This window comes from Trachurus japonicus, chromosome 3, assembly GCF_045865225.1.
Source record: "Trachurus japonicus isolate A0001 chromosome 3, Traja_1.0".
NCBI classification, from domain to species: domain Eukaryota; kingdom Metazoa; phylum Chordata; class Actinopteri; order Carangiformes; family Carangidae; genus Trachurus; species Trachurus japonicus.
The window spans coordinates 19,943,750-19,969,081 of NC_140909.1; the positions used below are offsets into that span (position 1 = coordinate 19,943,750).

A 25,332-nucleotide genomic window follows, 5' to 3' on the forward strand; every position below is an offset into this window, starting at 1 on the left:
CACAGGCTGCATGAGTTTAGAGGGGTCAGGGATCAGAAGCTCTGGTGTTGATTTCTTAATGTCTTCAACTTTGTGCGCTGTTTATATCAGGAGTACATTTTTAGCTTTGGGGATTTTGTTTATCTGTTTGTGCATCTAGCTCTCTTGGGCGACGCTGTTCCATAAATAAATCGGCACGTTACTGGCAGTAACCTAAATGAGGACAGAAAAAAACAAGCTGCGATGTTGACAATCTTTGGTGTGTGAGAAATCCAGTACTTTGGGGGTTAAGTTGTGAAAGTTAATGTAATAACTGCTAGCACCATCTGCTGGCCTACTTCCTTACAAAGAGAGAGAGAGTGAGAGAGCGAGTGAGTGAGCAAGGGAGAGAGAGAGAAAAACGAGTCTGGGTTTTAACGACATCTCTAATATTCATGCTGATGCATTTTGCTGCTTTGTGCTTTCATTTTCCACCGCTCTGCCTGCCAGATTCTCGAGCTCGCCATACACGCCCCAGCCAGGGAAAGGGGAGGGCAGCGAGGGAGAACAAGGAAAAGGACAAGTGGGAAAAAGGAGGAAAAAACAACCGGCCAAACAAACGGGCAAGCTTACACAAAAGCGTTTTTTTTTTTGTGTGTAATAAAAGGAGTAACCTACCTTATCCTGGCTGGTGAAGAAGACGAAGAGGAGTGCAAGAAGGGAAACGGCAAAGCGTAAAGATCAAGAAAGAACAAGAAATAAGAGGGAGAAGGCTCAGAAAGTCATAGAGAGCGCACACGAAAGGCAGGCGGAAAGAGGAATCAATGAGAGGGGAGGAGAGAGGAGGCAGCGGAAGGCAACTCTGACACACACACACACACACATAGTGAGGGAGACTTGGGTGAAGCCGGACGACAGCAAAGCAGCACGCAGCAGCAGAATGAGAGCTTCCTGGACTGCCACGCACCTCCTCTACCGCCCACAACGCTGCTCCCTCATCACCCTGTGAAGAGACAAACGAGGGTGAGAGAGAGAGCTCCCATGCGCTCCTCTTGAGCCCTGCCCGCTGGGGGAGGAGGAGACGGAACAGCTCCAGCACTCTCACACTGCCTGAGGAGAAGAGCTGACCGGGGAGGAGGAGGGGAGGCAAAACGAGGAGAGAGAGAGGGAGGGGAGGGGGGGACACACGGCTCAAGGAAGAGTGAGAGAAAACGACTGTTGAAAGGGAAAGAGTGAGTGTGTTTGTAAGAGAGAGTGAGTGAGCAACGGAGAGAGAAAAAACCCGGCGAAAGGGCAAGGCTTTTGTTAGCCGGTTGGAGAGGGGGAGGAAAGAGGAAGGAAAAAAAAACACCATGTCTACAGTGAAGAGGCCAAGAGGAAGGGTAAGTGAGCTGCTCTGAGAGCTGGGAGGGAGGAGGGACGAGGGGGAGGAGGAGGGGCCGGCAGGAACTGAACAACCTCTTCTGCTACTGGCTCATGCTGCACTGCCGCCATCTTGAACTCATTGCTTTTTTTTTTTTTTCCTACCCTCCGTACTCATTTGCTTTGCTGTATTAGACCTCACTGAGGCACACTAGATTTACAGTATTTTCATCCCCCCCACCCCCACCCTCCATTCTTTCCATAAAACGCTTTACCATCCTGCTGTGAAACTGTCCGCGAGCTGCCCCGCGCTGTAGTTTATGTACAGTATATGATGTGAGTGAGTGTGTGTGTGTGTGTGTGTGTGTGTGTCCTCCATGAGTTGAGGCTGTCAGTCATCCGAGAGCTCACTACATGTGGAAATGAGGGGGTGAGAGCGAGGGAAAGCTGGCTGGCCCAAATGGAGCTTACTCTACCTTTTCATGGGCTGTAATGGTCCCCACCGTTTTCATGGGACTACGTGCTGCTAGAGAGATTGAAATCACTGCAGTGTTGGCAGGCTGTAATTTCAGTTATTTATAGATGTATTACACAGCTGCAGCGCTCTCACTTTTGGTGCATTTTATCTTTTCTCTCCCCCTCCCTCCCTCTCTGATAGATGCCTGTTTTAATTTTTTCTTCCTCTTGTTACCTTTTTCATGTGCTCTCATGTTCTTCCGCACTTAAGCATTACTTTCGACCCCTCCCCCTCTTTTTTAAAATTGTTTACCATTAACGTGAATGAGAACATTCTAGCATGATCCAGTAAATTTCTTCCTAATAGCCTCAGCAGTGTTGCACACGTGAAAATCATAATGCAGCTCTTGTGTGTGTGTGTGTAAGTGTGAGTGTGTGTGTGTGTGAGTGTGAGTGAGTGTGTGTGTGTGTGTGTGTGTGTGTGTGTATTTTCTCCCCTTCCTTCCAAATGAATCGCTGATTATTCAACTCCCTGCCCCCACTTTGTTAGTGAGGTTCAAGCTAATTCTCTTTATTTAGCTAGCAGTGTGGAAAAAAGCAACTGGCCGCGCCTGGGCCATGTCGGCATACGCAACACATTTTTAGATTAGGTCATCCATTTATGGGTTCCCTCTCCGCTGGGCTCAAGGCCCACCACAAGGCGCTTGTGTAGGCATAACCGCAGTCACGCCATCTATTATTCACATATTATCATGTATCAGGCAGGCTGGATTATTTATGTCTGCAAGGCTCACTGTAACCTGCTACACTGAGCCAGTGTTTACACTACCTTTGAATAGCCCTGCTCCACCTAAAAGAATTCCATTTAGATCAGACTCAGAGTTTTCATGTGACGTGGTTTCAGAGTTGCAGAGTCCTCTCTCCACCTGATCCAAATGAGTTCTTGGAGGAAACGCTGACCTTTCTCATGCCGGGGGTCTCCTGGTAGAGTTGGCGAGTAGGCTGAGAGTTGAAGTGAGCACCATGCAGAGTGAAGCGAGTCCTCTCCCCACTCCTGGCATCTCAGATGGGGACATCACGAGGCTCTGCTGTCTAAGTGGTTCACATGGCCTCCACAAGGTTATGTTTTTTCTGAATGGGCCAGTGATAGTCATGGTGGTCACATCGCAGTATTGGTGTGTTTTGTTTTCATAAAGGGGATGGTTTTAATTTCTTATTTCAGTTTTAAGCCCACATTCAGACTTATTCCTGCTCTGCTTATTGTTTAGAGAAATGGAAGTGAAACAGAAAGAACAAAAGACTTGCTTGTTTTGTCACCTGTTATCTGAGCTGTATGACATTGTAATGGCTTCAGATGCAGCCATAATAATAATAATCCTTGTTATTAATGTTTTAACTATAATTATGTTTTACCTGTTATACAATATTACAGGTAAACAGTGAAACTGGGCTGAAAGTAGCTTGGCGTTTCATGATTTGTTCCTACACACGTGGCACCTGATTGGTTGCACCGAGTTCTGTCTGATATTCTCCTTTAGTTTTTAATTGCCCAAAAGAGGTTTAATTATGAATACATTTTCTCTCTCTCCCCTCAGCCACGAAAGAACGCTAATGGTCCTGGTAGTCAGGTGCGGGTCCTCAGTCCCCCAGTGAAGAGCAGCTCATCGTCCTCCTCCTCTTCCTCATCGTCTTCGTCCTCATCAAGCTCCCCATCGGAGAAGAGGACGCCACGGAGGACGCATCATCCGATGGATTCAACTCCACAGGAAAAGCAGGAGAAGGCCAATAGGATAATATCAGAGGCTATTGCAAAGGCCCGGCAACGTGGGGAGAAGAACATCCCCCGGGTCATGAGCCCCGAGAGCTTCCCCAGCTCTTCCTCGCAGTACAAGGCCCACCGAGACCGCGGGCACAAAGGAAACGGCAAGGCACGGACGAAAGAGAAGACTTGTCGGAAAGCCTGCATCGTACCCTCCACCAAGCCCAAGCAGAAGGCCAAGATTGGGTATGTACTAACAACCATTACTACTGTTCTGTAAACCACTGAAATCAGCTGTTAAAAAACAGTCCATTTAATAGAACTTTGATCTCATTACTTTTCATTAGGCAGAATATAAACCCCTGCAGCACAAATGCACATTACAGGTGCCTGGAGACCAATGTGATATCTTAATGCCTGAAAGGGAGAAAAATACAAAATATTCAGTGGAAAATTAAATCCATATCACAGTAAATGACCAAATTGGTTTAGAGGTCGTCAAAATCAGTGTAGTTTCTTTGTGCAGATCAAATCATCGCTTTGGCATTATTCACTGCAGTTTTGACTGTACTGGGAAAAACGGTTCAGTGTTTCTCATCTTCAGACTGCCGACAGCTCGAGCAACTTCGAATGAATCTTAGCTGATTTCCAAAGAAGAGAGGTACCAGTACAGCACCACAAGTGAGGGACGCACCTCATTCTGTCTCTATTGTGTTTAGTGAGTGGCAGAGGGGCAGCAGAGGAGCAGCAGTTCGTTACCCAGATGAAGGATGTGTGCTGTGTGAAAGACCAAATAGTTGAGACAGGCTGTTGCTTCTAACTGTGGATTTCAGCAGCTTAGACATTCCTTGGATGGTACTGTTGGTTAATGTGTAGTCTCTACGGACCGTCTGCCAGTCACTATTTTATACATGATCCATTGTCTGACAACAGACGCAGAAAAACAGTCTCTGAGAGGTGTGTTGGAAATGTGGCTGTATTAAAATACTATATGTGAACACAGAGAGTCGGACAGAAGCAAACTGATAAAGTGCTATCGGCTGACACGAGGCAAATGCAACAAAATTAATAATTAGCATGTTACGCCACCTAATCACATTTAACAATTATTCTAGCAGGCTTTAGCTTCTTTGACTACAAGTAGTTGTTAGCAGTATTTCCACAGTTTCGAAACACGTCCTCAATTCTGCCGCACATGGTTCAGTCATGTACTTGGTTTTGATCTTGACTTGTTGTAGTGCATAACCTAGAGGAAACTGATAAATGTCACAAAGCACTGGAAGATCAAGATAGGCAGATGTCTTAACGCAGTGGTCTGTTTCACTTGCTCTGATTTAGGGGGGGAAAAAACTAACAAATGAGTTAAAACCCTATCTCATCGAGCCTCAGGGGTGTGAAAGAGTTTTTTGTGACAAAAGGACAAAATGTTGTTGCTGCTCTTTTATGTCTACCAAGCTGCTGAATCACTTGGGTTCCTATCCCAAATGACCTATTGAGATCACTGTTTAAGAAGAAGAAGAAGAAGAAAAAGGAACCATCTCATTAAGAAAAATTGATCACGTTAAGAGTCCGAATTAGAGCCCATTGAGTTTGAGATTACTTTGTGATGAAGATAATATTATTATATACGTAGATGCTCATATTAAACGGTGCATATATTTAAGCAGTAGCAGTTTGGATTGGACACTAACACCTCTGTACTTGCCGTGGACATACCATTAAATTATAAATGGCTGTATTTAGTAATATATAGTGTTAGAGCTTTTCCTTGTATGTGTTACTATATAGTCTATCTGAGTAACAAGGCCTGCTTGTGTGTTGTGTGAATTTTGCTGGTGCATTTTTACTTGCGTGCATTTTCTGCCTGTCGTTGCCAAGATGGAAGCTCAAAGTTCAACAGAATTTACTGCATGCCATAACAATAAACCAGGCTCAGTCATCAGCATAGACATGGGAGGAGCAAACAAAGGCTGCATTTACATGTGAGACAGTACTGCCGAGTATATTCAGGGAAGTAGTGCTGATGTATAGATACCGTAATCCGCCTCCCATCCCCCTGTTTAACTGCTATATGCAGTGTGTAGCTATAAGCCACACCCAACACAAGCTATTGAAATATCAGCTGGTGCAGATGTGAGGGGCTGAGGCAGGGAGCTGAAGGAGAAGAGGAATGTTTAAATATGGAAATGTCGGATGGTGCAATGGGGAAAACAACCAACTTATGGAATCAGTGTCAAACCATCATTCAGAAAGCTTGTATTTTTGAGCCGCAGTTTAAGATTGACTGACAATGGTCAACAATAATATCTGACTGGCAGCTGTGTTGATTAATAATTAGATGGGCTAGGCTGAGGGAGAAAAGCTGTGGCAGATAATGGATTTTGCTGTGTGTGTGTGTGTGTGTGTGTGTGTGTGAGTGTGCGTGCGCGTGTATGTGTGAGATAATGAGAAAGTTGTGGCAGTCCTGATGTTTGGAAGAATAGTGAGATGTTGGAGGCATCAGTCATGGTGATAGAGTCCCAGCAGCTTTTCCGGCTTTAGCTGGATGTGCTTGCCTGGTGATGCTTTTGGTAAGTCGGTCCTCTCAGCTGCTTGGGAAACTAACGGATTGTTGATCCGGTGGTATCCGTGAACAGGCCCAGTTGTGATGATGAAATTAAATATCCGTTTGATCATGTAATTTAACTTTGTAGCTGAATATGTTTGAGATCAAGAAACTTAACGTGGTTATTCCGTGCAGACCCAGATCTCTTATCCTCCCAACTGCCTTGTGTCTGTGGAGACACTTGATGAAACCATTAGTATTTAATCAAATGCAGCGCAAGACTTGTTAATCATGAAGGGCAGTTGACAAGTTGTCTGCAGTCCGTCATTCAAATGTGTCACTGATAACAGTATTTGTTGTTATGAGGTAATGAGCTGTGTAACCTATTTTTATTCAGTAACCATACTTGGCCTACTTGCAAAAAAAGCATCAGATCAGGATGCATGCAGCATAGCCCGCTTATGTAGCCTAATATTGTTTCAGTCATCCTTTCATAACACTCATTGCATCATGCACTCCAGCCATTTTAAAATGTCAGGTCAGATGATAGATACTGAATTATATACAGAGCTAAGCCCTTTTTACTTGATTGAAAGCTTTGTTTAAAAAAAAAAAAAAAAAACTTTTTTGTTTGCTCTAGATTTTTAGAGCTCAATTACTCGTCACAATTTTGCCATGGCTATTATTTCAAGATCTTTAAGGAGTCAGTGCTGGCCTGGGAAATAAAGGGCATGCTACCATGGACCTTCCGTCCACATTATCTCGAGTGAGTCTCAGACTATTCAGAATTGGCTGTTATACCAGATGTATTTGATTTTGTCAAAGGAAATCAGGAAAAATCTAAATATCACCCTGTAGTTTGTTGTGCCTGAATGGTGCAATTCTAATTTTCACTGTATGATGATAATCTCTCACAGTCCCTCAGGATGTGTCCACAGTCATCATTTACAGCTATAGCTTCTACTCTGTCCTCCTCTGCCTTTGTTTGAATTGTGAAAAAAGGTTCAGATACATAGACCCTCAATGTGCCAATGACGTATAGTTTTGTCTGTATATGACAAGAGGCTTGTAGGAGTGTGTGAATATATAATCTGAGGTGTGAAGCATCATAGCTGGCACGTTAATAGGGCTTTTACTTTTCTGCTGATTAGAAACTGTGCAATGAAGAAGAGACCATTTTGAGTAGATTTTCTAAAGAGATGTGATCTCAATAAGCAACATCGATTTGACGCTTAATGACCACGATGATGTGGAAAACATATTTTTATAGGACTGGAATATCCATTTCCCTTTTATAATCCAATTACAAACAACCCCATACATTTTAAGGATGGCAAGTTCAGTTTCCCGAATGCTACATACAGTACTTAAAAGTCCCAGTCTTACTGTTCACACTACACGGCTTGTTGTCTTGTAATTTCTTGAAATTGTTGTGGCTTGCCCACCACAAGACCAGGAGGAATCCCCCACAAGTCTGTTTGGTCTAACTATGACAGGTCATGGAAACACAGGTGACATGGGAAATTACACCATGAATCAGACAGGATTTTCTTCTTCTTTTTTTTTAAATGGATGTCTGCAAAACACAGTCGATCCAAGTTGTTTGTGCCCTGATTCGTAGGAAACAAATAAGAAAGAAAAAGAAAAGAATACGGGTGAGGAAATGGATTAGGATAAATGGGCTGCAGGGATTGATGTGGTACAGCTCCTCCCCCGGGTTTCCCCTCTCCTTGTGTCTTGCGCTCTCATTAGCTGTAGTTCATTGCTGCACTCATTGCCAGTCACAACTGGGTCACAATACTTTTCACACCACACCACACTGGATTTGGACTCACCACAGGTCTAGATATTTAGCCTGCTAGGTGTCTTTCAGGCTTCTGCATTCATTGCATTGGTGAGTTTCTCAGATCAATATCCACATGAATAGTGTTCAAGTATCTGAACTATCTGAACTGAACTTTGGCTTTTCTCCAAAAATTGCCAGTGTCTAAAATCAACGTTAAAATTGTCTAGTGTGAACTTAACAGAAGGCAGTCAGGCAGGTCTGGGCCACGAATCGTGTCAAGTCAGACCATGATCAGTCACAGGCTCATGGCACTGTAATGTAAACAGAAAAACTAAAAGCATAAACACTCCCATACTAGCCTGAACATCAGGTGACCTGATCATACTCCCACCTTTGAATACAGCTAAGATTATAGAGCTCAAATTTAATAAAACAAAGTAGGACATGCACCACTTTTTATTTTTTTAAATAACGTTTACTTGTATTTCACTTTCAAGATAAAAAAATACAGTACCAGTATAAAAGCACACAGCTCTACTAGGTAAAACTGGGCTGATTAGACAGTTGAGTACACACCATTTATCAGTATGACATCTCGCTGTGGCAGTGAATACGTGTGGACTTAAGACAGTCAGGGGAAGCACGCAGACATCAGAATGAACATGCTAACTGTAATACAACGCTGACCTGTTTGTAAATGGTTGTAATATGGTAACAAGTCTGGTGGTGGCTAGAGAAGAGCTGCTGTTGTGAATTTGTAATAATTTTACTGATAATTTGTAATGAGTCAACAAAGATTTGAGCCAATGTACTGTCAAGGCCTTTGAGAAGGATTTGTTTCAAACTCGTTCTCGGACTGCACCTCCAAGTTTTCTTTAGGCTACTGTAGGTTACTAATGTAGCTAATGGCAGTACTGTACTTGCATCTGGAAGTGGTTGACAAAACCTTAAACCTCACCATATTTGGCTTAAACCACCAGATGCAGTAAGATCGAGTGTTTGTTAGTCTGCGCATGAAGCAGAAATTTGATTCACACCGCCACAGTAATGTAGGGTGATGGAGAAGCACATGATGTCACGAAGCTCCAGTGAGAGATTCATACAGGAGAGTCCTGTTCATAAGCATGCGCCACCCAGGATCTCCCCATAAAATATTAATGCTTCTCGGCTGCAGAGGTACTAACCTTCCACTAAAGTCATTACTTCAGCCTCCGCTCTGTCGAGGGTGTGTGCAGGCTTTTGTTCAGAAAGCCTGAGGTTATGTGTGTATTTGGTGTTCAGTGTATGTTCACACTCCCATTGGAGCTCACAGTTCTTACAATAAGTAGAGTATGGCACGGGATAAGACTATTAAGCTAATTGTCTTTGTGCATGTATCTCTGAGACTACTATATTGTCATTACTACCAAGGTTTCTATCAAACAACTCAATGGAACTGCAGGCGAGTGCCTTCTTACTCTGCTGGTTTATTCTACTAGCCACTTGGCAAATAAGTGAGGGGTCATATCCATCATATGGAATCTGTCTGACTGATGAGAAACATGCATGAAAGCAGCTGATTTAAATATGGATACACCAGGCACTATGACAGGTGGACTAGCAACATGACACATATCCAAGATATGTGAAAATATTATGTATTAATCACTGATCTTTTTCTTGGCTATTTAAGTGTTTTAAGGAAAAGACATCCACTTAAGAATTATTACTATTAGTTCAAACTGGCTGGAATTATAGAAAACTTACATTTGGTTGACAACATGCTTTATCATTGAATTGTCTCTAATTTATATTTCATCAAAGCTCAATATAGACTGTAAGATCCAATACTGATCACACACATCAAATCACATGAACATGAACAAGCTGCTGCTCATACCTGCTGCTATCACTCAACATTATCTGTTAAAAAAATGATGCAAATGTCTCTCTACACCTTCAATTTCCAGTTGTTAATGTAATTTTAATACCAGCACAAAAATCATAATCATAGGTGAAAAAGAACATTTATTCAGATTTTTTACTTAGCAGATTATTATATGATGGTTTGGAAACTGTATGTGAAGATCTGTGCTGTAGTACGGGTCTTTTTCATAGCAGACAGATTGGCATAGTAGGAAAAGCACAGGTGTTACGACTCCTCTTTCATTAAATGAAACAAAGGCAGCGGCAGATTTGAGGTTATTGTGTCTCCAAATATTTACGAACAAAACCTATCCTTGGCTGAGGCGAGGGTTATTTTACAGGTCAGGCTTGGCTGATCACAGCTCTCTGCAGGCTGGAATTAGCTTTTCTGGGCAGCCTACCTGCTGAAAAATAACCTCATATAATCACCAGATGAAAGCGCTGTGCCGCTCATTCCCTCTTTTTTTTTGTTTCTCCTCCCCCCTCCTCTCTTTACATTTTTTTCCCCCTAATATAAATTTGGTTCTTCCAGCTCGCTCAAAGCTGTGCATCCGATGTTTCCTGCAAAGAGGCATGTTCTAAATATGCTGATGGTACAAAGCAGCGGGGTAACATGAAAATATCAAACAAAATGGTGCTCGTGAGATCAATTACATGATAGAAAATGGAGGTTTAAGTCAACTGTATATGCTGCAGCATATAGCTGTTCATATTTCTGTGCTTGCCTAATCTCTTTTCCTTCACTTTTTCATTAAGAAGAGCTAAAGCTGTTTTTTAATTGAGTGTTTTTCTAGTTAATCCCTTGCAGAGTGTGTATATGCGCATGTTCACATGTGTGCTTACGTGTGATATATAAACATGTTGTGCTGTTTGCATGTCTTTGTTGAAATTTGTGCGTGTTGCCCATTTTTAAAGTGCTTGCTGAAAGAAGCAGAAATCCCCAGTGTGGCCATGTGCACTCCGCAGCACAACTCAGTGAGAGGGGTCTTGATAGTGCTGCTACTACCGTTTTCAGTTGTATGCCGTGTGGCACTGAGATTATAGACCTCCATTCATAAGAACTGGGATTTCCTGACAAGGACCGGCACCACCGTCTTAATAAGCCCCTCAGGAGGAGAAACATACACAGACACACACCCTTCACGCTCAACACCAGTTTTGAGGATGACTCAGTCACACATAATCAGAATTCCTAAGGTGGTCCAACTTAAAGGTGATGGAGGCCCCTCTGAGATGCTAAAGCACCACACTACAGCCTTGGCCTCCAAAGCACTGTCATATCTTGATTCTATTAAAATCAAAGCCTCACACATTCTCTCCCAGTGGTGGGATGCCAAGTAGGGCAGGACAACACTGGGGGGACAAAAGATGGAGGTTATTTGGCACAATAGGAGGATGGAAGCCAAGTAAGCCTATCACTCTAAGGAAAATACTTGTGGTGGCCTATCATCAGGGATTGATCTGTAATGTCAGATCAGGGGCAGCTGTAGTCTAATTAGAGATGCGAGATTATGGCTGGAGGATGGCCTCCTTAAATCATGGTGGGCAGGCAAATAAATCACTTTATCCTCCATCGGCAACAAACATTATGTGCAGCCTGTAACATTAACATGAAAATGCATTGAAATGTTCCAATATGAAACAATATGGAGCAGAAGAAGACACAGTTGTGAAACTAGAGAAGCTGGTATCAGGGGAAGTGAGAGCTGAAAGACGGTATTTATGGTGATATCTGTTACAACAGAGATATTATCGACACAATAAGACATTTATTTTGATTCTGCATTATGACACTTAACTCACTCTCAAATAATTTTAATAATTGCATGAAAAAAATAACAGAAAATGAAATGAAACATATTTTTAACAACAATCAAACAGGTATTAATAAATAATAATAAATCCAAGATGAAGCACCACTTAATACTGTCAACACTCCAATTGTATTATGTCATTTACTCTTTTAATTATAGAAAGCAATCGTTTTTGTTGCTTTGTAAAGTCAGAAAAAAACAAGTTTTGAATCATGAGTGATTTCATTTAAATGACACCTAACATGTACCAGTGGTGTGAAGAAAGCCCTTATCTCTTGTGGGGTCATAGTAGTCGTTTGCTAGTAACTTGTTGCTTCTTAGTATTTGGACAGTCAATAAAATATGGTAATCAATTTTTCTTTTTTCTGCATTGCTCTCTAATTACTATGGATTTACTGATTACAGCTCTGTGCTTCTTGTATTCTTTTGGTTCTACAGAAAATACATGGCAGTTGTTTACAATGCTCCCTGCCAAATGCTTTGGCATTTACTAATGTGTTTTGACACACATGTTCCCCAAACCAGTTTTAAAGCGGGCATGGATAAAATAACTGGCCTGATGAGGAGCGTAAATCGAACAGCATGGGGTATGTTATGAGTGGGAACTGTGTGAGGTAAAATGTTGAGTAACAAATGTAGTGTGTGTATGTCTTTGTCAGAATATACTGGAAGACGTATTGGAAGACACACAAGGTCCTGAATATGTTGAAGTTAGCCCAGGCTGGACTCTGTGTATACTCTACTGAGGTACTTAAAATATAGTAAAGATATTTTCTTACATTTCATGTGCTGCTTTCACATACAGTCATTTCTAAATACTGCACATGGTGCAGGTGTTATGCTCCCCAGAGGATAAGACTAGTAGGAGTCAACAACTTTTACAAGTGAACTGTGAAATAAATGACGCAGACTCAAGCTTGTTTAATTTTGTTTTCAGCTTGTTATAAAGTATATGCATTCTTCCTGTGACATAAAGCAAACACTGTTGAGCAAACATTTTTGTCTTTTTTGTCCAAATTTTTCACAAAACATTTAATTTGGGGAAGATCTGCCTGTCAGCCACGCAAGACTGTATACCACTCTTCAAAGGCTTAATTCACAGCACATTTCTGTGGCAAGTCTCTACAAAAACCTGGCTCTGGGTTGTTCAAATCAGAGGCCACAGTTTCAGACTGAAACTGGTTGCTTTCATAACTCTTTTTCTTAGGAAGAGGTTGATTTGAAACTCTGTGTTTCCTCCCTGTCATTTGAGCTAATACATTTCAACTTGTGGGGAGGCCATCCAGTCGTTGGTCGTGTGTGTGCGTTAGCAGTGGTGTTACTAAACCCCTGGGTGGTCCTGTGTATCAGCCACAGCAGGGTGGAACAGGCTGTAACCATCTCTAAGATGTGGTTTAGGTTTTGTGTGTTTCTTTGTGTGTGTGTGTGTGTGTGTGTGTATAGAGGAGATATTTTCACTATAAAGCCTTAACTATGCCACGTTGTTCCAGTACACTCCAGTAGCAGTAGTTGGTAGTATCAAACAGCAACCTCACCATCAATATTCTGTCTGTACTGGCTCAATTGATGATTTCACAGCCCTCAAGTATCTCGTTTCACAGTTCAGGTTTTCCCATATGCGGATCAGAGGGATGCTTTAGCCCTGTTACTTCCTGTTAGCCGCTGAGCTGCTGCCTGGTGATGTGACACTGTTGTTCAGCAAGGCCTGCATCTCAGCCAGCTTCTGTTTGGTCGAGGAAGAACATTGTGTTCTGTCCCATTCGGTTGCTTTATAATATTTCCTCTATTCTTCTGGGTGTCACAGCTGGTTATTTTTATTTTTTTTTTCGTTCATTGTGTCTCTCTGACTTGGCACATTTCTCAGCTGTCCGTAGCGTCGGTGAACATGGGTGTTATTTTTCACAGGAAGTGATGTCACCCTGAACATTACCACCCACATGGTCAAATACACTCCCCAGGACACGTTGCATGGCAACCATGAAGTGTCATTGTCAAGAGGATTTGTGAAATATAATATCATCCAGAGGGGGCAGGGATGCCAGATAGAAGGGACTCTTTATCTCAGTGCTGCCTGGAGAACCTGCTGTTTACTAATTTATAGTCGGATAATACAATAGATGTGTGGTATAGTCCTGATTATTTCTCAGCTTGATATTTTTCTTTTCCTCAGTTTGGCCTTTTTCTCCATACATTGTAGTGAGTAATTGGTGTTGGCCAGGTGTTATTTCCAACGTGTTAACTAGAGAGGTGAGAATGCCTAACAATTTCAAGGGACTAGAGCAAACTGGTTAAATTATGTTTCTATTAACTACAGAAGCTGAGAAACTGTAGTGGTGCAATAAAATGTGGTGGCCTTTAGAGCGCTTGTGTGCATCTCATTTTCCTATGTATCTGCGTCATTTGTCCTGTGCACCAGTCATCGTCTGTAAATGGTACGATGAGTTGCTTGTCATACACACAGTGTCTCTGTGCCACCTCAGCGTCATTTGTGCCGTCAGAAATTGACTCCCAACAATCAACGGCAACATCGACTGAGCTGACAAGAATAGAACAGAGGTCTTAAATTTGTACTGAAGCTGCATTTAGGAATGTGTGTTTGTATTATTTTCAACATCATCACAAAATCCAGTTTAGTGAAGTTGTGGTTATTCCTCCTTTATCTCTATGTTGTATGAAGCATTATAAGAAATATGAGAAAAATCAAAGGACATCTTAGTCACAGGTGTGCTTTTGTCCCAGTCTGTCTGTTAACATCTGAATATGCCAGTATATCAAGAACATAAACCATGATGAATATCTGAAGTAGAAAAGGTTTATTAAAAAAAGGCTATGGTGCTTTACATGGTTGATGTGTTTACTTGCATGTTGTTCAGCAGGTCGGTCTGCTGGCATGTGAGCCCTCTTGGTGTCTGAATGAGAATGAGGCTAATAGGAGGCGGTATTGCCAGCATGAGAATTTTTTTTTAACCTGCGGTATGTGTCTCTAATGTAATCTCATATGAACAAGCCCACAGGGACAACTTCCTCACTAGAGACTCACTAGAGACATACCTGCTCATGCTCCAGTCTGTCTGAATAAGCATGTGATTGTGTGTGTTTGGAGCACAGAGTATGTCTGCCTTTGTGGGAAGGTTGGGGTGGAATTGTTATGTGTGCTAGAGAGTGAGACAGAGAGAGAGAGAGTAGGGGAACATGCTGCTGTACGTCCGATTAAGACAGTGATTTTATTTTTTTAAATATTTTTCCATTAACATCACACCAAGGCTGAGATTTGGCGCCTGTGGCTTCCAAGAGATGATACACATGGAGAGGCGCAAAATAGGAAACGTGTGCATATGTGGTGATAGAATATACGGAGAAAGGTCATAGAAATAATATGTGCGTGTGTGAAATGTGTATGTGTGAAAGAGAGAAGAGGGAGTCGGGAGTACGAGGCACTGGTGAAAAGAAGAAGCTTGTGTCTGTTCATTGTAAAATCCACTTCCATCTGGACTCCTAATATCCTAACATCCCAGCAGTCTGTCGTGATACTACAGTTCTATTAGGCCCTGTTAAGAAATGCAGTACTCACAAACTAGCAACGGTAATGAAAGGAGGAAAATATTTGCCAAAATAGGACTAAGTGATGTTGGTTTGAATATGCAGGCTAGCTGGGGGCTTTAGCAAAGCGCTGAATTCCTTATAAATTAAACTCGGGCAGCTCCCATTGTAAGCATGTTAATACATGTAAGGATTTCCTACAATCCTTCCACTGCTGTTGTTGTATGTTGGGGTTAAAAACCACATGCTGACAACCATACAGAGAGGCATTCCTACAGTATTTAGGTTACTGCTGCAAATGGGATCTATTGTTAACGTACTGCAGTGCAGCACGAGTTAATCTATGAGCACTTGTTTTACTCAGTCTTGCATACAGGTGCAAACCTGCAGGGGGTTGCAGTTTGGGAGTGTAGTCAACAAACGGCCAAATTAACAAATAGGTTTGAATGTCTATTTTTTTTAATGCAAGACTGCTTTGCTGACATAATGCACTTTGGTCAACCTGGGTTGTATTTTTAAATGTGCTATATAAATAAATATGTATTGTATAATGTTTATCAGTTTGTCTGCTACATCTCTCAGTGTGAGCAGTATTATAATGTCTGTATGACGGTTATTTTATAATCCATTAAAGACAGCCTGTCACCCAAGCAGTTTCTTATCCTCCCACAAAAAAAGCAGTTAAAGAAGGTTTGTCCCAAGTTACTGCAAGTTTAGTGCACAATATCCTGTCTAAGCCTCCGTGCCTCACCTGATCTGTCATGCAGAATTACTGAAATAATTGAGTTGATTTCATTTCAGCCCACGCTAGTGTCAGGTATGCACTGACAGAATTTGTGAAATTCATATACACAAATATACCTACGTTTTGAAAATATTTGTCTATCGGTTCCATTCAGGTTCAAGTGGTTAAAGTCTATCACTGTCTGTCTATGTGTTCACCGGCTTCTTCTGGGTTGCATGTTTAAGGCTGTAAACAGAGCAATAAACAGTGCAGGTTTTCATTACTCTGGGCGTCATCTCATATTCATGATGCTTTTCTTTTCTGTCCTTCAGGAAAATTGTCATCAAGATTGGAAAGAAGAAAAAGCGGAAGCCGGAGTCTTCAGAGGAGTCGGACGATGACCCTCCCCCTCGACACACCTCCAAAGATGCCGATTCTGTAAGATCCCGCACATACACTTTCAAATAAAGACATAAAACATATAGTACACATTGCTATTACTGCAACTGAAGTTGTTAAGGCTTCTGAGCACTTGGAATGCATCTCATCTCACCTCATCAAATTATTATTAATTATTATTATTATTAGAACCCAGAACTGTGAGATAACACAGGATATTTGGTAGGCGCTCCCTAAATTACTCAGATGTGGTGTTTGTGTTGTTACTTGTGGTGTCACACTGTTGCTCAGAGATAATAAAGGGAAAGGCTGGCTCTACTTCTGACACAAGGCAGTGAGTGAAGTGGTGTCCTCGACCTGACTGTTCACACTGCTGCTGAGCCTGGAGGAAGGCTTCACAGCTTTACTTTGAGCCTGGGAGGATTGACTCTGTGGTTCATGTAGAGGCCGTTCAGTGGGTGGCTATCACAAGTACATATTCTTATCTGTGTCAATGGAGACTACTGACAGCAGAGAGGCATTATCTAGGTCAAAGCATCGACAATAGCACCGTCCTGTGCACGTGCACATACGCCGCACACCTAAATATATACTGTATAGCATTAATGACAAGTTAAATCAAATGTAGAGCATTACTCATCTTCCTTTGAAAGGAAACATCATTACCACTGCCTTTGTTTTTGTTTATTATTTTTATTAGTTTTTTTTTTTTTTTTTACGTGTGTAAAAAAAAATTTACATTTATTAATCCTGAGTAATGACAACTTTGCCTCCTCCTTTGCCCCACCACCTCTCGCTCTCCTCTTTGCGTCCTATCCGGACGACTGCTTATGATATAATTACCCTTGTTAAACGGTGCCCCTGGCCTTAATTAAAACAGTCTGTTGATGACTCATTTAGGATGATCCTGTGGAAGAAGTCAAAGTAACGTGGCCGACAGCTAGAAAAGAAGCATGGCCTCCTCAGGGGTTCAGCCCTGTTGTCATGGCGTATGGCAGGTTTGACTTCCCTGCTTCTGGTCAGCTAGGGTTTGGGGATGTGAGGGTATATCTCCATGGGGATATTATACTCAACACCTAATTAACTTTGGCTCAGTGGCATTTATTCCTAATTAACTACATATTATCATTAGGAGGGGCTCGTGTATTGATGCAGGATACAGCAGCCCACGCATATGATAATTATAAAGGCTTGACAGGAAGGAAGAGGAGCTGGGTTTGAAAACACTCATTTTTTTCAGGCTCACAGAGCCTAATGTTTTTCAGAATTCCTGACCTGGTTTATTGAAAATTAGGCATTCATGTGTTTGTCATCTTTGATATTGGAAAAACCCGCATTATCATTCATATTTGTGTTTATTTTGAATCTTAATTATTTTATCATTCATTTTTTCCCCATCCATTACAAAATAATATAGCATGATATAAAAAAGAAACAAGCCTCACATGAATCATGACACAACTGCCATTATTAATAAGTGAGGGAACTAGTGTGGTTTTAAAAGTGCTGTTTACCCCAGAACTCTGGAAAGTTCTCTGACACAAGTGTAAAATAGTAAGTTTGAGGCTAAGGGTGTTTCCACACTTGTCTAGAGAAGGTCGACGTTATTTTTCAGTCATGAGACAGACATGAAGTAATCCAGATCAACTGATTGTTATTGTAAATGATCTTGTTTCTTTCTTATTTTGCTTTGCAGAAGAGGAGATCTAATCGACAGGTGAAAAGAAAGAAGTATGCTGAGGAGCTGGAGGCCAGATTGTCAGATGAGGAAGTCAAGGTTATTGTCAAAGCCAAGAAAACCAATACAGCAGCATCCAAGCAGCCGGCTCTTCAACTCTTTGTTGTAAGGAGATCTACCTACAACTCCCACACACCTCACAAGTCGAGTTTAAATTCATTTATTATTATTACAATTTGGAGTATCACAGAATTTTTTATGGCAGTAATGTGCATAAAAATAGGAAAGAGCACATTTTTGAAGAACATCAACAGGACGACATTAGAGTGCAGCAAAGCCTGATCTATGCACTGTAGCATTGTACTGTTCAAATCAAGGCCTCTGCAGTACGCATGTACAAAATGGAGCAACATATATCCAGTGCCCATTTTTAATCATTTAGGTGCAAGGGCAGAGGAATTAGCAGGGCGGCATCGTGAAGGCAGCCAAAAAACATTTCCTAACAGTGTAAAGCAGTGTAATCATGTCTTTTTAGTTGTCAGTTTTATTTATGCAGTCCATCACAAATTTATCAGAGGGCTCAACAATCTCTACAATTTATGACAGCCTCTTACATTAGACAGTAATTTGGATAGGAAAGCATTCATGCACAGATGAAAAATTAAAAACCTCAGGAAACACACACAAAGTCATATTCAGACTGTTCTGTTTTTATTTAATTTACTATTTTCTTTAATCGCACATTATACTGTCTGGTCTTTGCATCAGGAATCTTTAGGATTATACAAACATATGCTTTGAGAGACTATGAACGCGCTTGACATTAAATGTTTCATGTTCACTGCACTTGTAGGAGAATCCCAGTGAGGAGGACGCTGCTGTTGTTGACAAAATCATGTCTTCTCGTATCGCTAAGAAGGAGGTAATGATGATTTACTACTATTTCTTTTTTTTTTCTTCAATGATAGTAAATTCTGCACAGTTATGATGCAAATTTATTTTCTGTAAATAATGTCAACAGAACATTACTTTACTTGATATTTGGTATCTTTTATCAACACAGTAATCATGTGTGCAGCTTTAGTTCAAAATGAAATTAGGAAGGAAAAACTCAGTTTAAAGTCTGTCTCGATTATAATATTTTATTCTCTGTAGGTTTCTCCAGGGGTGATGGTCGAAGTGGAAGAGTTTTTTGTAAAATACAAAAACTAGTAAGTAAAATCATCACTGCATTACATCATAAACCATCACAAAATAATTTCAGGCAGATTTTCATTTTGTTTTAGATCAGCATTTATTTTTGGATTTGGATTCATGTCTCGTGACTGAATTAGACTATATTAATAGGATCTCTGTCATACGTGGCCTATAATCATCCCAACATAAGTTAGGTGCTTGATCTGCTTATAGACAATGCTCCTGATATTTCACTTAGCTTCCTACATTAAGACAATAATGTGACACCTTCAGAACAGATGCCCTGAAGGCTTTTTGCAAAGATACAGACCACTTGATTTCACAAGCATGCAACCATGCCAGGCAGCCTTGGGACAGCTTTCAGTGTTGCCTTGTATGTTATCATAAAATTGTGCAACAGTGATTTAATTTCTCTACTATGTACTCAGGGACATTATTAAAAATTCTCCTTCCCGTGGCAAATTATCAGTCAGAGAGTTTTGAAAATTAGGATTCATGAACCACCGGTTTACTACCTCAGCCTCCCAGAGAAATAATTTCTTTTCACATGACAGATCATCTGTCATCGGGCAGATTGCATTCATTACTTTTTCAGCCTAATGATGAAAAGAATGGAAATATGAATTTCACATTTGAAATTTTCTAGTCCACAATGACTAGAAGCAGGAGTCATATTGGCACAAATAGCTTGTCAGTAAAAGTGCGTGTGACCACATCTGCAAACTGTGATCACACCTGCTGGTCGCTTCAAATGCTAGTTAGAAGGTGTTTTTCAGGGTTTCTCACCTTGATCTCATGTGTGTCAGCTCCTACCTACACTGTGAGTGGGCCACAGAGCAACAGCTGGAGAAGGACAAGAGGATTCAGCAGAAGATCAAACGCTTCAAGATGAAACAAGCACAGAGGGCACTCTTCTTTGCAGATGTAAGGCTGTGTGACTGTGGTTGTGGACATGCTGTATATTGTCTTTGTGTCTGCACACATTCAAGCATTCAGTATAAGCAAGTGTGTGTTTTCACAACACGTTGCCTTCTATCATGTGTGTGTCTAATGCAAGGTACTTTTTGTGTTTTGTTTGTGTGGGCTGGCACATCTGTGTGCATACATTTGAATCTCTTTACTCACTCTGTTGATACAGTAGTGATGGTTGTCTCTCTCCAGATGGCGAGTGGGCACTCAGGTTTATTCTCTCATTTTCTCTCCCTCTTTCCCTCTTGTGTTTCTTTCTGTCTCTTAGATGGAAGAGGACCCCTTTAACCCTGACTATGTAGAGGTAGACAGAGTGCTCGAGGTGTCATACTGTGAGGACAAAGACACAGGAGAGGTAAAGCGAATCCTCTTTCATTTGGTAATCATATCTGTGAGCAGTGTGCGTGTTTATTTGTGTCTGCGTGCCTGAACACGTTTCACTTTTTTTTTTTTTTTGTCGTTTTGCTCCTTTCAATATATTCTCCACTCTAGCAATGTCTTTGTATCTTAGAAGTGCCCAAGGCCATCCTAATGGGCTTCCTCGCAGCCTTTGTTAATATTATAAAAGCAGAGCTTGACCTCGCTCTAGTCTTTTCCAGCATTAATTCTTCTCTGCCTCCTGCAGGAGGTGGTGTACTACCTGGTGAAGTGGTGCTCTCTGCCTTACGAGGACAGCACCTGGGAGCTGAAGGACGACGTAGATCAGAGCAAGATTGAAGAGTTTGAGCAGCTGCAGGCAGTCAAGCCAGACTCGCGCAGGGTGGTAAGCCTTGCCCACCCACATTCCTCACTTGTCACTGTACTTCCATTTCCCTCCTGTTCTCTCCTCCTTTATATGTATATTTCGAGGGCTTAGAACCAAAAGGGCGTAAGTGACATTTGACAAACTTTACAGAGACTTCAATCAACTGTATTCATTAACCTTAAACCACAACATTGCAACCACAGACATGCTTATATGAATGAGTATTTATGTAATAAACTTATGACATATTAACACAATGAACATGTTCTTAAACATTTTAAAATCAAAAAAATATGTCAAAAACGTCACATACGCCTTTTTGGCACCAAACATTTCCAAGTCTTCTAGGACATATTGGGCGTATCTGCTGAACAATGCATTGAACTGATTGAATAATTAACACTTGAATAAGTAATTAATTGTCATGTAACTCATTCATTAATTATTTTAAAAGGGTCCTATGTTCCCCGCTGTTGCTGGTCGATGGACTCTCTCTACTTATCTGGACTCTATCCATCTATCTGGCCTGTCTAGCCTCTACCTGGTCTTTTTACTGTACTAAACTTAACCAACTCCTGTCTTTATTGCCTAAACCGAACCAATGGGACAATTACACTTCTCACTCAAAGTCACAACTCAACTTCTCACTCAAAAATAGGCAAAAATCTGCAAAGTCACAACTCCACTGCAGGTATGGGACAAAAAATGGCATGTTGCCCTGGTCTTTTTGGGGAAAAGCGGGGAACATAGGACCCTTTTTCTATTAAAGGGTTCTATGTTGCCCAGTCACACACATAACAGGTACATAGGAGCTGGGGAACATAGGGATGACCCCAGTAAGGCTCTCAAGGCATGATTCTGTCTTACTGTAATCACTCTTGTGAGGGCATACATTCAAAAACAACTCTGACTCATCTTTAACTTCTTTAATATAGGATTCATCAGTTTGTTTCATAATATTCATCAAAATCTTTTCTGCCTCAGACAGTTCCATGTCTGCAGTTTTCTCAGCCATTTTCAATGCTGTTTAAGGGCAACAACTACACTTACGCCCTTCTGGCTCTGAACCAACATGTGGGTCCGACATGTATTTAGATGTATTTTTCAGGGCCAGAAGGGCGTAAGTGCACTTACGCCCTTCTGGCTCCAAACATTACTCACATTTTTGAGTTAGGTCTTTATTGTTTTATTGCTTTATTCAATACAGTTTGATCTCAGATGGGTCATTTTGGCATCATTGGATAGAGCTCATCAAGACCTTTCTTTTGATATATAGAACTCATTTTCGCCCAAAATGTCACTTACGCCCTTTTGGTTCTAACCCCTCGATTTATTGCCGGCATTTTGAAGTGCTAATACTGTAAGTTAGTTCCCCGTAATGATACATGTGTGTGTTAGAGGAACATGTGGTGAGAATGTGTAAATACTTCAGGCCCTGTGCTACGTGATGAAATAAATAGACACCATTAGCTAAACAATTAACCACTGTGAAGGCCACACTCACACATGAAACACAAACACTGCCACTTAAAGAACAGCATGCATCTCCTTTATGTGTTTCCTTACTTATTTAAAAACATAACTCACTGTCCTGTTATGTCTCACTTTTCCAGATATTGTTCACTGTCTATCATCATCCTCATTATGAATGGAAAATAATATTTTAATTCTTTGGGAATGTGTTCATACAAAATATAAATGTAGAGTCAAATGTAATGTATAATACAAACTCTCCCTGTACATTCATCCCTTAGGAGCGGCCCCCAGCCAATCTGTGGAAGAAAAGGGAGCAGTCGAGGGAATACAGGAACGGCAACACCCTCAGGGATTACCAGTTAGAGGGAGTCAACTGGCTCCTCTTCAACTGGTACAACAGGTTAGTATAGTAGTATAAGTATTGTATTTACAGTGCATACCTTCACACATGCTCTGCTCTTACACACTGAAAAACCCACCAAGAGGCAAGTCAGTCTGTTGGTTGTCCATCTGCAACCATGATCTGGATCATGTTTTTAGTCATTAGACTCAAAACACAATCAGACAAATTCGTACATGAACTGATGAAGCCTCTTGGATGAGAGGTGAAACGTCTTCCTAGACAAATAACTAAGTCCAGTTGCTTTCGATTTAACCTCCTTTGAAATACTATGACCTGGGCAAATGAGAATATGCACCGGCCAATCAGACACATTGCACAAGTTGCAGAGTTGAGCAGCTACTGGTGAATGTTCTGCAACGCTGTTTCATACCAGTACTCAAAACACAGTTAAACATGATTGAATGGATTGAGCCAAACCAAAGCAAACTTTTACAGTGTACTTCTATAATTTCAACTAATAAAGTACCACTTTATCTAATGTAGTCCAATGAAATTAATGTGATATGAAAATGTGATCTAATAATATTTGTAATATATATTTCAATCAACATGTCATAATGTCTATACCTAGATAAGCTATCCTGAATGGTGTCAGCATCGGTATTAAGTATCTCTGTATTTGCCAGTAAAGCTTCAGTAATCTCATGCTGATAGAGTACTACAATGTGTGCACTGATTCTGGGATTTGATATTGGCATTTTGTATTTCAAGAAGAACATTCTCTGTGCACAGCGATTGCAGATAATGAATAATAAATCACGTTTTCTGATGTACCACACACAAACTCACACACACACACACTCACCCACATCAGAAAACGTGATTTATTATTGGTCCACACATGTGCATGTGTGTGGACCATGCTGTTGTTTGGCTGTATTCACATTATTTGGTTTGACCTGCGAGGAGAGACGAATTTCCTGTCAGAGTGCACACTGCTGCAACAACAATTGCTTTTCTTTACTCATGAAACAGTGCAGTAACTCTGCATTGTACTTCTGGAGTACACAGTGTCAGTGTGCTTGCATTAACCCTGGGAATTGGCTTTGTTATGTGTGAGCATGCAGGAGTTTGTGTATGCCCACGCAGAAAGATTCATCAAAAGTAGAGAGCTGCTTAAGAGGCCTGTGGGAATATCTGCACGTTGCAATTAGCATCAAGACATAATACCCCCACCCACTGGACAGCTGAATAAATGGTTTGCCGGAGTACACCACGCAGCAGAGGCAGTTGCATTTGCCATTATGTTGTATGTCATCGCTTTGCTGTGTTATTATTGCTGATGATGTCGTTTTCTCCTCCGTTGTTTTCTGTTTAGTCTTTTAGTATCAAGGGATTTTTGTGCCTTTTTCCTTGTTTCCCTCCTTTTCTTCTTTGTCTATTTCTGCATCTTCACCAGGCTATTTTCTATATCTTTACACATTTTCCTATGTACTTTGAAACCACCACAAGCTTTGCTACATGCAGCAGAAATGCTCCTAAATACACCACCACTTACCTATACTTTTACCTAAGTTTTCTCCTGCTGTTTTTATTCTCCCCTATTTTTTTCTTTTCTCAATCTTGTTCTTTCCTCTCCTGACAGACGGAACTGCATCTTGGCAGACGAGATGGGCCTGGGAAAGACCATCCAGTCCATCACGTTCCTCGAGGAGATGCATCGTGTGGGCATCAAGGCGCCATACCTCATTATAGCTCCGCTCTCCACAATTGCCAACTGGGAGCGTGAGTTCCGTACTTGGACGCACCTCAATGTTATCGTCTACCATGGAAGCATGGTCAGCAGGCAGATGCTCCACCAGTATGAGATGTATTTCAGGGATGCACAGGTAAATGGGCATTAAGCTTTATAATTTAAATAGTGATGGTGACGGTTAAAGCACATTCACACAACAAGCTCAGTTCCCAGCACAAGAAATTTAATTTTGAAGAATCATCTCCCCAGTTCTGAGTGTAAATGTATGTCAGCTAGCTGCTAGATGTCGCAAAAGTCAGTGTAGGATATCTATACAGGGGGTAGTGCAACACACTCAGTAAATTGCATGGCATTCTTAGCATATCCCTTTCTTTGAAAAAAACACTAGTTCTGTCCTGTGTTATACTAGCACGATTTAGTCTCAAGGTTTAAGACAGAAGTGAATTTCTGTTTTATAGTATCATATTAAGACCATTAAGAGCTTATTATATCAATTTAAGAGAGAGTAAAAGTTCATCTCTCCAGTGTGATGGAAATCTTGTGAGCCTGATGGAGGAGGTTTCAGGAGACCTCAGATATCATGGGCATAAGTAGTTATTTCAGCTTGAAGTACCAAGAGGACAGTCAGTGGACAATTACAGATGTTACCAAGTTAGCTAATATAATGCTTTACCACATCTGAAGCTGTCCCTTGGACTGGATGTATACACACCACCAGGATCCTTCTTGGTGGTGCCAAAAATATTCCCAAATAAGGCTATTCCATATCTCCCATGCACATGTGTGAAAATTCTTCTGGGGACCTAAATCTAAACATGATCTCATGTTGTACCTAATTCATGTTGAGGGTCTTCCTTGACTTTTGTCTTAATAAGGATGATGCATACTATTCATCCCAGGGACACTATGGCTCTTCCCTG

The 25,332-nt window shown here is 41.2% G+C and overlaps 1 protein-coding gene across 12 annotated transcripts in view; it reads left to right on the forward strand.

Annotated features, from left to right (window-relative positions):
* The window catches only part of chd9 (chromodomain helicase DNA binding protein 9), a 72,808-nt gene that overhangs the window by 21,663 nt on the left and 25,813 nt on the right, over positions 1-25,332 (forward strand). For 9 of the 12 annotated variants that reach the window (XM_085765819.1, XM_085765796.1, XM_085765829.1 and 6 more), the window contains 10 exons: positions 3,372-3,781; positions 16,182-16,287; positions 17,945-18,091; positions 18,780-18,848; positions 19,082-19,137; positions 19,930-20,047; positions 20,361-20,447; positions 20,718-20,855; positions 22,592-22,713; positions 24,302-24,545. In XM_085765819.1, coding sequence (XP_085621945.1) covers positions 3,372-3,781; positions 16,182-16,287; positions 17,945-18,091; positions 18,780-18,848; positions 19,082-19,137; positions 19,930-20,047; positions 20,361-20,447; positions 20,718-20,855; positions 22,592-22,713; positions 24,302-24,545 — 1,497 coding nt within the window. Of the gene's footprint in view, positions 1-329; positions 1,341-3,371; positions 3,782-16,181; positions 16,288-17,944; positions 18,092-18,779; positions 18,849-19,081; positions 19,138-19,929; positions 20,048-20,360; positions 20,448-20,717; positions 20,856-22,591; positions 22,714-24,301; positions 24,546-25,332 lie in introns of those variants that run through there. The other 3 variants (XM_085765877.1, XM_085765867.1, XM_085765885.1) reach the window with 1 other exon arrangement.